The sequence below is a fragment of the Eumetopias jubatus genome, unplaced genomic scaffold (assembly GCF_037043125.1).
Source record: "Eumetopias jubatus isolate StellerSeaLion01/CBP00866 unplaced genomic scaffold, mEumJub1_p1.0 scaffold_11, whole genome shotgun sequence".
Taxonomy (NCBI): Eukaryota; Metazoa; Chordata; class Mammalia; order Carnivora; family Otariidae; genus Eumetopias; species Eumetopias jubatus.
In genome coordinates, this window is record NW_028274817.1 from 96,062,991 (window position 1) to 96,076,357 (window position 13,367).

Sequence of the window (13,367 nt, forward strand, 5' to 3'; positions counted from 1 at the left end):
ATAACAATTTGCTTCAGTTTGTAAGGTAATAGTAATTAACATTTCATGGTACTCAATTATAATTTACAAATTGTGGTATTCAGTACAATACATGCACAATACAATACATGCACATGCAAAATATTAATATAATACTAAAAGCTAAAGTGGATTACTTTTCCTAAAATGAATGGGTCTAGATCTGAGGTTTAATTTTATTTATTTTATTAAGTAAAATAATTCTAAATATTCATTTAAAATTAAAGCCACATATACTTGTAACTTATAGAGAGCTTTCATATGTAATGAAACTGTACAGTTTGGTGATATTTTACAATAAAGAGAGGATATGATCAAAACTTTGAAGGATTTGGATTGCACAACAGTTAAGAGAGATTTTGGAAAATAATAAAAATAAAATTCTCTCAATTACATACCACTGCTCTAAAAAAACAGAGAGTCTAAAGGACCATACAGCCCATAATCACTAGCCATGAGAGACCCTATCCTTAGCATTGGAGTCAGACCACAAACGAGTCAATATTGTACAATCCCACAGGCATCAGAAACTTAATCATTTAAAAACCAAAGCATGGAAAGTTGAAATGAGCAACATTCGGTGAGGAACAATTATCAGTTTTATTTGTTTAACCCCAGGAAGAAATCAGTACAGTGACAAACTGCCTTTGTCTTAATAATTCCCACTGCTCAGTCAAGTAGCCCCAGAGAGTATCCTCACTTAGCAACAAACAGGTTTGGAATTAAGACCCGTTTTCTGTATCTGAAAAGCAGTCTCAAAAAAAAATGCCCTCCCCACGTGGAGCTAGTCCTCATGTCAGCTCAGCAGAAATGGAAGCCTTGCCAGCCCAGATGCTGACCATCCAACAGGACAATGAAGGGATAAGTGATTTTAATACCTACTGTATACCATCAGTGAAGAGTGTGCATGAACACACACACAGAAAGACACACACACCTTTATGGAAACTCTTAGGTCACAGTAAAAATCTCTAGAAATAATCCAGTCTGGAGAAAAGCATTTACTCTTTCAACAAAAAGTAAGTAAGAGCTTTCTAGAGACCATCATGTAAATTCAAAGTTGAATACGATAGAGAAAAAGAACAAATATTTACTGAGCGCCAATGATGAGTCAAGTACCATCCTACAACCATAAGTACGTACATAATTAACCATAGTTCATTTTATTAACCACAGTTTATAAATGAGAAATATCAAGTTCAATGTCCTAAAAGATACTTGCCCCAGATCACACAGCTAGTAAGGCACTGTGCCCTGATTCTATCTCTGGATGGCTCACTCTGAGGACTAAGTCACTCCCATAACACTATCCTGCCTTCAGTCCTCAGGGAGATCACTAGTCACCTGGGAGTCAGCTGTTAATCAGAATCATAAGGAAACAGACTCATCTTTCCTGAATTATTATCTATCAGTCTTTTACAGTTATCCTATTTGAGGGCCTTCAGTTTTGAGCTATTTCAAATGACAGACAGCTTTTTGAGGGGGAAGGGAAGGAGGACTGAATCAGAGACTCCATTACTTATACAAGGTATACATTTTAAATAATACCAACTTTCTTCCAAAAGTATAAGTTAATTCATACGACAGAAAGTATTTACCTGGAGCTCTGCCACGGTTAATGATATTAATCCCTTTACAATATACTTTACTATCAGCAACCAATGTGCCAAAATTAACTTCTGACTCAATTTCCAACTGACAGGATGGAATCAACCTAGGGGAAGAGAAGACAACATAATTAAACAATTATACCCTCATACTTAAATCCACAGGGGGACGTACAGAAACACTTTTATTAATTCCTTGTAAGACATTCATCTTTCCTTACAAGTCTATTGATGGCATATTTGTCAATAAAAGGAACTGTGAAATAAAGACATAAAAACAAGATGAGATACATTTTTAACAAAGAAATCAGACTTTATGCATCCAAGAACATGGTATACCCTCTGAAGTACTCACCTCGACAGGCTACCCACATATCTCAGTATTTTTGCTGCTCCAAGCATTTTTGGAATCTCCACCTAAGCCTATAATACATTCCTTAGCCCCTCCACCAAAAGGGTGGAATTGATCTTAACAAAGTATTTTGGATGACCCAAATCTGATGAAATAAAAGAAGGTGCTATGCTATAAAATGCCATTTGGGAACTAAAACAAGGTCTAAGCACAAAAAGATACAAATGATTTTTCATGTGTGTCTCTAACTTAAAGGGCTCATTGTGGCACATCTATATCATATGTTTCATACACATTTTTAAAAATCCATTATAATCCTATATGCATGTTTCACGAGGATACATATATTTTATATATGGATAATTTCTAATTTATAAACATCATCAGGTATATTATCCTGTTTGATACCTAAAATTTCATGAAAGGGAAATAAATATTATTATGGCTACGTTACAGATGAAAAGCCAAAGACTTCAAAAGCCTCAATGACTTACCTGAGAAATTATTTGGATATAATACTGGTGAACTTAGCCTTTAATCTATTCTGTTAGATTTTGAATGCATTACACTTACAAACCTAACAATGATAACAGCACCAATAATAAACAGAGTAATAACTGAACTTTATTAAGTCCTTAGGTTATGTACCAGACACATGAATTAAGTAATTCACTCCACACAGGATACAACCTCCAAAATATAAATACATACACACACACACACACACATAAATAAAAATACCTGAACAAAACATTCACAAGTACCGCTTTATGCACTGGTGGTGTGGGCCTTCCTTCCGTATGTTTATATGTGAATGTTTGTGTATTATCAAGTATGTAGAGACATTCCAGAGATCAGTCAGGACTGTCCTGTATAGGCTGCTTCTTTAAGCCATACCCATATTCTTCTCATAAAGACATTGTAATTTTGTAATAGGAAAAGGAAAGATCAATGACCATAGTGTACATCATTGCATTAATAAAGAGTTTACAGGATCTAAAAGAGGAATTCGTTACACAAACAATATAAGATATGAAGCCAAACATTTTTTCAAACTATTTCTCTAGCCGGATGCAGAAAAGTGTCTTAAGAATAATTTCTTAAGAGTCAACACACAACACACACACACACACACACACACACACACACACACACACACACACACACGTATGTGTACGTGCATATATACATAGGAGTAAGGGCTTGCTAATACAGTAATATTATAACAGTTTTTCTGGTTTTCCTATTGGTTTCTCTTCCATCTGATAAAAAAAGTCTTTCCAATAACATTTTTCTTTTTATGTTAACAGAATTTACGTTAAGAGACAAGAGAAGGGGGTACCTGAGTGACTCAGTGGGTTAAGCCTTTACCTTCAGCTCAGGTTATGATCCCAGGGTCCTGGGATTGAGTCCCATGTCGGGCTCCCTGCTCAGCGGGGAGTCTGCTTCGCCCTCTGCCCCTCCCCCAACTCTTGTCCCCTCCCCTCCATGTGCTCTCTCTCTCTCAAATAAATAAAATCTAAAAAAAGAGAGAGAGAGAGAGACAAGAGAAGGGTGGTTACCAGGGGCTGGAGGTGGGAAAATTGGTGAAATGTTTGTCAAAAGAAACAAACTTGCACTTAGAAGATGAATTGGTTCTGAGGATCTAATGCCCAGCTTTGTGATTATAGTTAACGACACTGCATTATGTATTTGAAAGTTGCTAAGAGATGAGATCTTAAATGTTCTCACTACAAAATGAAATAATTGTGTGATGGAGGTGTTAGCTAACACCACACTAGTTATCACATTGCAACATATAAATGTATCAACAGTGTGTACAGCTTAAACTTATACAGTGTTATATGTCAATTGTATCTCAATAATAAAAAAGGAAAAATAATTAAGTATCAAACTTGGTAATTTATATATGGAGTTAAAATAAATCTTTTAATATAATTCATAAGAGGGGGAGCCTGTGTGGCTCAGTCGTTAAGAATCTGCCTTTGGCTCAGGTCATGATCCCAGGGTCCTGGGTTCGAGCCCCGCATCGGGCTCCCTGCTCAGTAGGGATCCTGCTTCTCCCTCTGCCTGTTGTTCCCCCTGCTTGTGCTCTCTCTCTCTCTCTCTGTCAAATAAATAAATAAAATCTTTAAAGTATATATATAATTCATAAGAAATTTTAAAAAGAGGGGCGCCTGGGTGGCTCAGATGGTTAAGCATCTGCCTTCGGCTCAGGTCATAATCCCAGGGTCCTGGGATTGAGCCCCACATCGGGCTCCCTGCTCAGCTGGGGGCCTGCTTCTCCCCCTCCCTCTGCTTCTCCCCCTGCTCGTGTTCTCTCTCTCTCTCTCTCTCTCTCTCTGTATCTCTGTGTCTCGAATGAATAAATAAAAAAAAATCTTTAAAAAAATAAATAAAATAAAATTTAAAAACGTATAGATTTATGATTACAGTAAATCTATTTATATACATATTTGTATATGTATACATACTGGCTACACTTATTCACATGTACATATATACATATGCGTGAATTACATAGAAATTTACAACATAGTTTATTGTTGGCGATCAGCAAAGATCTTCTAAGTATAAAAATGTAATAAATTAGGATATGATGCTATGGTAAGAAATAGAATGGAAGTACAAATCTGAGGGGGAAAAAAAGAAAGAGGTAAATTTTTCAACTGTTTAACAAATTACTATGGTATTTCCACTTTACTGGATACATTTGAAAAAGGCATGTAATTATCTTATAGTAACATTTATTATGTACAAGCAATTACATCTTTGCAACTATTCAAACTCATAATGAAAAACTTTAGACATTTTTAAATGTACAAGAGAGACATAGTTTTTATGGATACATGAAAAAAAATGCTCAGAATCACTTTACATCATTTCTGCTAAAGTACAGATAATACAAACTTCTGGTTTCTAGACAAGATTTCATAAATATATTTTCCCATGTTCATCCCCATTTACTGTAACTATAAACTCTAGACAAGAGGCAAGCAAAGAATGTTCATAGCAGCCTTATTTGTAATAGCCAAAAACTGGAACTAGCCTGATATCCTTCAACAGGTCAACGGTGAAACAAACCGTGGTATATACATACGATGGAATACTTCTCAACAATAAAAAGGAGCAAACTATTGATATAAACAAAAACTTGGTTGAATCTCCAGAGAATTTTGCTGAGTGAAAAAAAGTCAACCTCAAAAAGCTATATAACATATTTCATATGGCAAAATTTTACAAATGGAAGACAGAATAGTGGTTTCCACAGTTTGGGGATAGTAGGTGTGAAGCAGAAGGTAGGTAGGTGTGGTTATAAAAAAGTAATAGGAGAGATCCTTGTGGTATTGGAACAGCTGAATGAGTATCTTGACTGGTGGTGGATACAAAATCCTACACAGGTAATAGAATTGTACAGAACTTAAAAACTTAACACACACACACACACACACACACACACACACACACACACACAAAATCTTCATTCAACCCTTTCCATCATACTTTAAGAGGGCGGTGTCCTTATGTTGCAACTGTGATAAGAAGCTGACTTCTGATGAGAGAGAGCATACATTATAGAGACAAAACAAAATTCCTATTTTCAAAGGCAGAAGCATCTTCAACTCTTCTCTCCATATATGGTACAAACAAGCAAATCTAAGTGCAATTCATAGTTATGGCAATGTGCAGAATGGACATTGATTAAGGGATGCCTGGGACGCCTGGGTGGTTCAGTTGGTTAAGCATCTGCCTTTGGCTCAGGTCATGATCCGAGGGTCCTGGGATCGAGCCCCGTGTTTGGCTCCTTGATCAGCAGAGAGTCTGCTTCTCCCTCTCCCTCTGCCCCTCCCCCCCATGCTCTCTTTCTCTCTCTCTTGCTCTCAAATAAATAAAATGTTTTCAAAAATGTAAATTAAGTATTTGTAATAGGCTACCATGTATAAATTGTTTGATTTCTTTATAGAAGGTGATGTGCTTAATCAGAACTTTCAACAACATGGGGAACCAAATAACTGCAGGTCTAAATTTAGCTCATAAAAATAAAAAATACAAGGGAAATTATAAAAAGGAATGTCAAATACCAATATTCAAATATTAATTCTGCTGGTGGTGGACAAATACACACAAAAGAATAATATCTATGGAATGACACCTTGCTAAGGAAAATAAGGATCCATATGTGCATGTATATGAATAAAAAACACTCTAAACTGTTCACACTAGCCTTAACAGGTAGTTTTATAATGAACAAAAATACACTTTTTTCAGTATAAAATGAAAATGGCAATTTCCTGGTCAAATAAATAACCTGTATCAAAGTTAATCTCCAAATCAGTTAGAGTTGACCCTTGGACAACACAAGTTTGAACTCAGTGAGTGCACCTCCATGCAGATTTTTTTATAATACAGTACTGTAAATGTATTGTCTCTTCCTTATGATTTTCTTAATATTTATTTTCTCTAGCTTACTTTATTGTAAAATTATAGTATGTGAGACATACAATATACAAAATATGTGTTAATCGACTATTTATGTTATCAATCAGGCTCCCAGTTACCAGTAGGCTATTAGTAGGAAGAGTCAAAAGTTATGCATGGATTTTCAACTACACAAGGGCTGGCAGCTCTAACCTCTACATTGTTCAAGGGTCAACTGTACTTAGTTCTGTGTTCTATTCATTATATCAGTCCACATTTTTCAACCAATCTCAAAAGAGCACAATTTAGATTCTTTTTTGAAGTCAAACATCTTCATTATTTAAAATCCAGTGAAATAATTATGATAATAATTAAATTAAAATATGGATACAGGTTCACAATCCATTTAAGAATACATCATAAAAACAGAGAGTAGGATGGTGGTTACCAGAGCCCAAGGAGTGGGGAAACTGGAGAGATGTTGGTTAAGGATACAAATAGGGAACTAGTAGATAAATAAGCCCTGGAGAGCTAATGCACAGCATAGTGATCACAGTCAACAACACTGTATTATAAACTTCAAAGTTACTAAGAGATTAGATCTTAATTGCTCCCGCCACAAAAAAGAAATGGTGATTATATAATGTGATAGGGATATTAGCTCATCTTAGGGTGGTAATCATATTGCAATATATAGGGTGCCTGGGTGGCTTAGTTGGTTAAGCGTCTGCCCTCAGCTCAGATCATGATCCTGGAATCCTAGGATCAAGTCCCGCATTGGGCTCCCCGCTGAGCGGGGAGTCTGCTTCTCCCTCTGCCCCTCCCCTCTCTTGTGCTTTCTCTCTCTCTAATAAATAAATATTTTTTAAAATCTGCATATTATAATATATAAATGTATCACATCAACACGCTGTCTAACTTAAACTTGTGCAATGTTATGTGTCAACTGTATTTCAATAAAACAAAGAAGAGGAGAAGGAGCAGCCATTGAAGTAGTACCAGGAAAGTCACGAGAATAAAGTGGCACAAGAAGGCAATAATGGTTAATAGTGTCAAATGCTGCTGAGAAATGGAGTAAGATAAAGGCAGGAATTACCAATAGATTGGCAACATGCAAGAGCTCTTTCACTGGGAAGCTCAGGAAGACAGCCCGTCTGGAGTTTTGAAGTGAGAGTGGAATGTGAGACTGTAAAGACAGCGATACAGGCTTCTTTACTAAGTCTTGCTGTCAAAAGGTGCAAAAAACCATGGTAGAAATAAAATAGGATGTGAGTCAAGGAAAAAACAGAATACATGCAATTGTTTAATGTTTTTATTTTAATTAAAAATACCAGAAAACTTGGGGTGTCTGGGTGGCTTGGTCAGTTAAGCATCCGACTCTTGATTTCAGCTCAGGTCATGATCTCAGGGTCCTGGGATCAAGCCCCATAGCGGGCTCCGTGCTCAGCAGGGAGTCTGCTGAAGATCTCTCTCTCCATCTCCCTATGCCCCTCCCCATCCCCCCCACTCTCTCTCTCTCTCTCAAATAAATCTTTAAATAAATAAATAAAATCTTTTAAAAAATTTAAATTTAAAAAAAGAACCAGAAAACTAGCCTTCCATTTGTTTTAAACACCACAGGTTGCTAAAAATTTGTCCTTTAAGGTCTGCTGTAAGGAAACTATAGATACAATAAACCCTATTATCCAGAGAAAATACGAAATATTACTTTGACCCTTATTTTTATTCGAAGAGTGCTGAAGACGTCAGCATGAAATATGGAGAATACATACCCAACTAGCGGGATCTCTATTGTTTTATTTCCTATTGAAATAAGTAGCTGGTCAAAAGTGTCTTCATCTTTGTCAGGATGGTATTCCACCATAGCCGTCATCTGAAGTCCAGAAGCAAGTGCTTTCTCCAGATTGGTCAAAATCAGTTTGAACTTTAGTGGGAGGAAAAAAAAAAAAAACCAAATGATACATGGTGACTCCTAATAAGGCAATAATGTGAGCAAAGGAAGTTAGAAGTATACATTATTTCAAGAGCTATATCAATACATAGACAATATCCCTTCCCTAAAGACAAAGACTTAATTACCATATGTATATGTATCAGATTCTAGATCTTTCAGATATGCTTTTAATAGTACATGGACTGAAACTGACAATGCAGTCAGTTGAGAAACATGTAAATGCTCATAGCCTCCTTGAGAAGTATGAGATACTTAAATAGAGAAAAAAGGGAGAGCAATCAAATAAAAATGTTACTGAATCATCTATACATATGCATAATACAGCCATACATGCATATGTACATATGTATGTATACACATGGACATATAGCATTTTATATAGTTTCTGCATGGGGACTTAGAATTCATAACTTGGAGGAAATATAAAAAATGAATAGAATAAAGAGGGAAAAAACACTTTCATTCTTGTAAACCATTTGCTAGACTCCAGGAAAAATATGAAGGGAGAAAGAGAAGAACTACTATGTGTTGGGCACTCACAAGATGTCAAGCACTCTACACCTCTTACTTCTAGAGTCCGATAAGGCCAATGTTAAGGCTCCCAGAGTATACATGAGGAAACTGGGACTTGTAGAGGTTAATTAATGTCTAACGTCACTGTGACAGTGAGGATTCAAATTAACTATCTGATTCTAAAATATAAGCTCTTTCCCCACAACTGGAATGAGTCCCTCTCCTGAATATATAATCTCTTTAAGGAAGCAGACTATATACCCCTAGAAGGTTAAATAATACAAGGCAGGGACTAATTAAGTGTCTTATGAGTCATGGAGACATAAGTATCATGGAAATCCATGAGAAAGCCTGATTATTATGGGCCAGAAAGGAGTGTACTTGGCCTAGGCTTAGGGAATGGTCCTAAAAGGTGAACAAGCAAGTAAGGTGCTCCCTGTGGGGGCAGGAATATCTCAGACACAAGCAGAGAAAAGAATAAGCAAAAGAGTCTCCCAGCAGGCAATTGATAAGCTAGCCTTGCTGGGCAGTGAGCTTCAGTATGTAATGAAGGAGGTCTGTTGAAATTAATTATTCAGGGCTTTTCATGCCAGGCTGAGTCTAAGCAGTACTTTCCAGTAATGAAGGACATAGAGCAGAAGAGTGATTCGTTGATAGAAATGGTCTGAAAGCTTCACACTTCCAGTAAACTTCTGATAGCTTAAAACTATCACAGTCCAACTCTCAATCCCCCTGCAATTACAGAACAGTCAGAAAACAAGCGGTTATTCCCTGCATAAATCTGTGGGTGTTAGAAATACACATATCAGGTGGGACTATCTCCCTTTAAAGAAGCTGTATCTGCAAGAAGAAAAACCAGGATGGGGTGCCTGGGTGGGTCAGTTGGTTAAGCATCTGCCTTTGGCTCAGGTCATGATCCCAATGTCCTGGGATGCAGCCCCGCATCAGGCTCCCTGCTCAGTGCGGAGCTTGCTTCTCCCTCTCCCTCTGCCCCTCCCCCGGCTCATGCACACTCTCTCTCAAATAAATAATCTTTAAAAAAAAAAAAAGAAGAAGAAGAAGAAGAAGAAAAAACAGGGCTTCAGCAGCATGTGCTTTTGGTCAAATTAGAAGTTGCTGAGCCCTCTGAGCAGTATGCAAAGGTGTGTAAGACACCATCCCTACCTAGGAGCTGATGGACGGACAACTGAGGTAAAACTAACATTTACTAGCAGTCATCGGGACTCAAGTCCAAACTATAATAAATGTCTGTTAATGCAACTGGTATCCAGTAGGGAAGAAATAATTTGGAGATAATATGATAAGACTTAGAGAACAAAAGGGAACTCACTTTGACCCTCAAAGATGGGGAGGGTTTGGAAAAGGGTGATACTTGCAGGCGGTGGGAATGAAAACATGGGTCGAAAGAAAAGGGACTCTAGGGGCACCTGGGTGGCTCCGTCAGTTAAGCGTCTGCCTTCCGCTCAGGTCATGATCTCAGGGCCCTGAGATCGAGTCCCACATCCATCAGGCTCTCTGCTCAGCGGGGAGTCTGCTTCTCCCTCTCCCTCTGTGCTCTCTCGCTCTCGCTCTCACTCTAGCTCTCTCTCAAATAAATAAATAAAATCTTTAAGAAAAAGAAAAGGGAGTCTGAGCCATGGGGGTAAAGGGGGCAATTACAAGTAAGACTGGCTTGACTGATCCAGCAGCCACCAAGTTACTAAAGATGAGGACTGTGTCTTCTTTATATTCTACCAGCAACCCACAGTAGATGGTACGTAGCACTGCATATGGGTCATACTAGGTAGTCAACACAGACAATGCAGCCTCTTTTTTTTTTTTTTTTTTTTTTTTTTTTTGACAGAAAGAGACACAGCGAGAGAGGGAACACAAGCAGGGGGAGTGGAGGAGGGAGAAGCAGGCTTCCCGCTGAGCAGGGAGCCCAATGCAGGCTCAATCCCAGGACCCTGGGATCACACCTGGGATCATGACTGAAGCTGAAGGCAGACACTTAATGACTGAACCACCCAGGAGCCCCACAAGGCAGCCTCTTGAGCCAGGGTGGAAAACAAGTACTACTGTCTGTTAGGAGCATCATTTTGTAAATAATTATAAACAGTGGTGATGACAATGCTCTTTATAGAGTACTTTGTTTTTATTTATTTTCTCTACAAGATAACTAATACATTTTTTGCTAATCTATCTCTTTCCTAATTCCCTTTATGTCTATGAAGGACCAAGAGTGCATATCATGGTCTTGCAACAAAGAGAAGTTCATGATGATATTGGGCTCATGACTTTGGCCTCTAATTTGTAAGCTTACCTGGCCATTCTCTTGTCAGTGTCAAGACTTGTGATCTACATAGTTTTCCTTTATAATTCTTGATACAAACCAAAACAAATTATATCATTTTTCTCCTGACTGCACAAAAGCCACCCATACGAGTTTCTCCTGGGCATCCATAAAATAGTGTTTGCTCCCATCTGGGTTTTTCAGACATACTTTCAATTGTTCAATAAATACGTAGTGAGGTAGTGAAATAATCAACTTTTTCCTTAATTTTACAGTATTTGGAGTAATCAGGTCATTTTTTATTTAGAGGTTTTTTTTTTAAAGATTTTATTTATTTATTTGAGAGAGAGAGAATGAGAGATAGAGAGCACGAGAGGGAAGAGAGTCAGAGGGAGAAGCAGATTCCCTGCTGAGCAGGGAGCCCGATGTGGGACTCGATCCCGAGACTCCAGGATCATGACCTGAGCCGAAGGCAGTCGCTTAACCAACTGAGCCACCCAGGCGCCCTGATTTAAAGAGTTAATAGCCTCTTGTGATGTACTACTTTATTACAAAATACATATTACTATTGTTAAAACATGCAAATATAAAAATGAACAAAGCATGATTCCATTTATATGAAACTCAAGAAAGAGCAAAACTAATCTGTGGTGTTAGAAACCAGTACAGTGGTTACCTCCATGGGGTGATTACTCCAGGTTACTGAAGGGAACCTTCTAGAGTGGTGGAAATATTCTACGATTTGACCCAAACGGTGGCTACATGGGTGTATAAACATATAATAATTCATCAAATTTTACTTTCTAGATTTGTTCACTTTAGTGTAGGTAAATAGTACATCAATTTTTTTAAGTGTAAAAAGTATAACATGAAAGGCCTTTTTCTTATTGTCCTAATCACTACGGTACATTTTTCAAACAAATATATGTAATTTTAACAAAAAAATTACAGATACTTTTCTATTTCTGTACCTATAAGTTCAGCTGCATTCAATACTATTTATCATTAGGAATGTCCCACAAAAAAAATCAGGTTATTTATCACTTACATATCAAAAATTCTTATCACCTTTCTTATATCAAAAGTCTTCCTGATAACAGGTGATCATAGTAAACATCCACTCACACACATGATCTAAAATAACAGTGAGACTGAGATACAATTTTGTCAACTTTTAAGTCAGAAGATTGGGACAGCCTCTCGAAACATTAATTTTGCATAGTAGGTGCTCAACAAATGTCTGTTAGAATATGAACTTCGTTGATGTAATTCTACAGTATATAAGCATAAATTCTAGGCTGTTAGGCGACAGACAAGGAATCCCCTTTCCCTTCTTTCCAAACGCAGAATGATGAAGTTGGGAGGTTCTAGATCTACTTTTCCCCATCCCGTCTCTCAAAGACAAGCAAAAAGTAAAAACACAAAACAAAACAAAAAGGCTAGCACACGTAAACACTGAGAGACCTAAACCGCCGCTCCCCAGGAAATCAATCCTGCCCCCATCCCCGCAGGTGCCCGGCGTCTACTCTCCCGGACAAAGCAGGCGCCCAGGTGGGGAGGCGCTCTCAGAGCCCTGACGCTCCTGAGGTCCTGCTCCAGCACCCCCCGAGTGTGTTACCTGTGGCTTGAGGGGTTCCTGAAACCGGATTTTCTGATTGCAACGGCCGAGATTGTGTACAGTAACTGGGAGGCGGTACACCCTCCCGGCCAGCGTGTCCAGGAACTTCACCTCCGAAGGGGTCACCCGCAGCTGCACGTCCTTCTTTGGGGTCTCCACCTCCCGGGGGACCAGGGAGCCTCTCTCTGTCTCCATGGCGGCCCTCTAGGTGGCCTGCAAACGGTGGCTGACTTGACTTACAAAGGGCCAGCGTGGACGCCGTCGCTAGGCAACCGACGGACGCCGCGCGCTCGCCTCAAGCTCCACCCCCATTGGTTCAGCCCAAACTTTGTGAGCTGGCTTTCCCGAACAGAGAATGCAGGCTTCTGGGGAAAGAACAGAGGGATCACAGGTGTCACCAGAGAAGCTGGAAAACGTTCTACGACAGCCCAAATCCCGGAGGCATCTCACTTCGTCATGGCCTGGCAGGATTTTAAGATGGCATGGGGGAGTAGGCATTTTCCTGGACCTCTCTTAAGGCAAAGCTTAAAGAGCAGGGGAAGGGATGTGCCCACGGAGTCTATTAAAGCAACAAATTGTAACAGTAACAGGGGAATTCAATGGAAGCAGGGTCA

General features: G+C 38.6%; 1 protein-coding gene across 3 annotated transcripts in view; it reads right to left on the reverse strand.

Moving 5' to 3' along the window:
• The window catches only part of CFAP47 (cilia and flagella associated protein 47), a 519,587-nt gene extending 506,639 nt beyond the window's left edge, over window positions 1–12,948 (reverse strand). For all 3 annotated transcript variants that reach the window (XM_088028500.1, XM_088028501.1, XM_088028499.1), the window contains exons 1-3: window positions 12,754–12,948; window positions 8,169–8,320; window positions 1,617–1,732 (exon numbers count right to left, since the gene is read on the reverse strand). In XM_088028500.1, coding sequence (XP_087884626.1) covers window positions 1,617–1,732; window positions 8,169–8,320; window positions 12,754–12,948 — 463 coding nt within the window. The remainder of the gene's footprint in view (window positions 1–1,616; window positions 1,733–8,168; window positions 8,321–12,753) is intronic.
• Window positions 12,949–13,367: the final 419 nt, after the last annotated feature.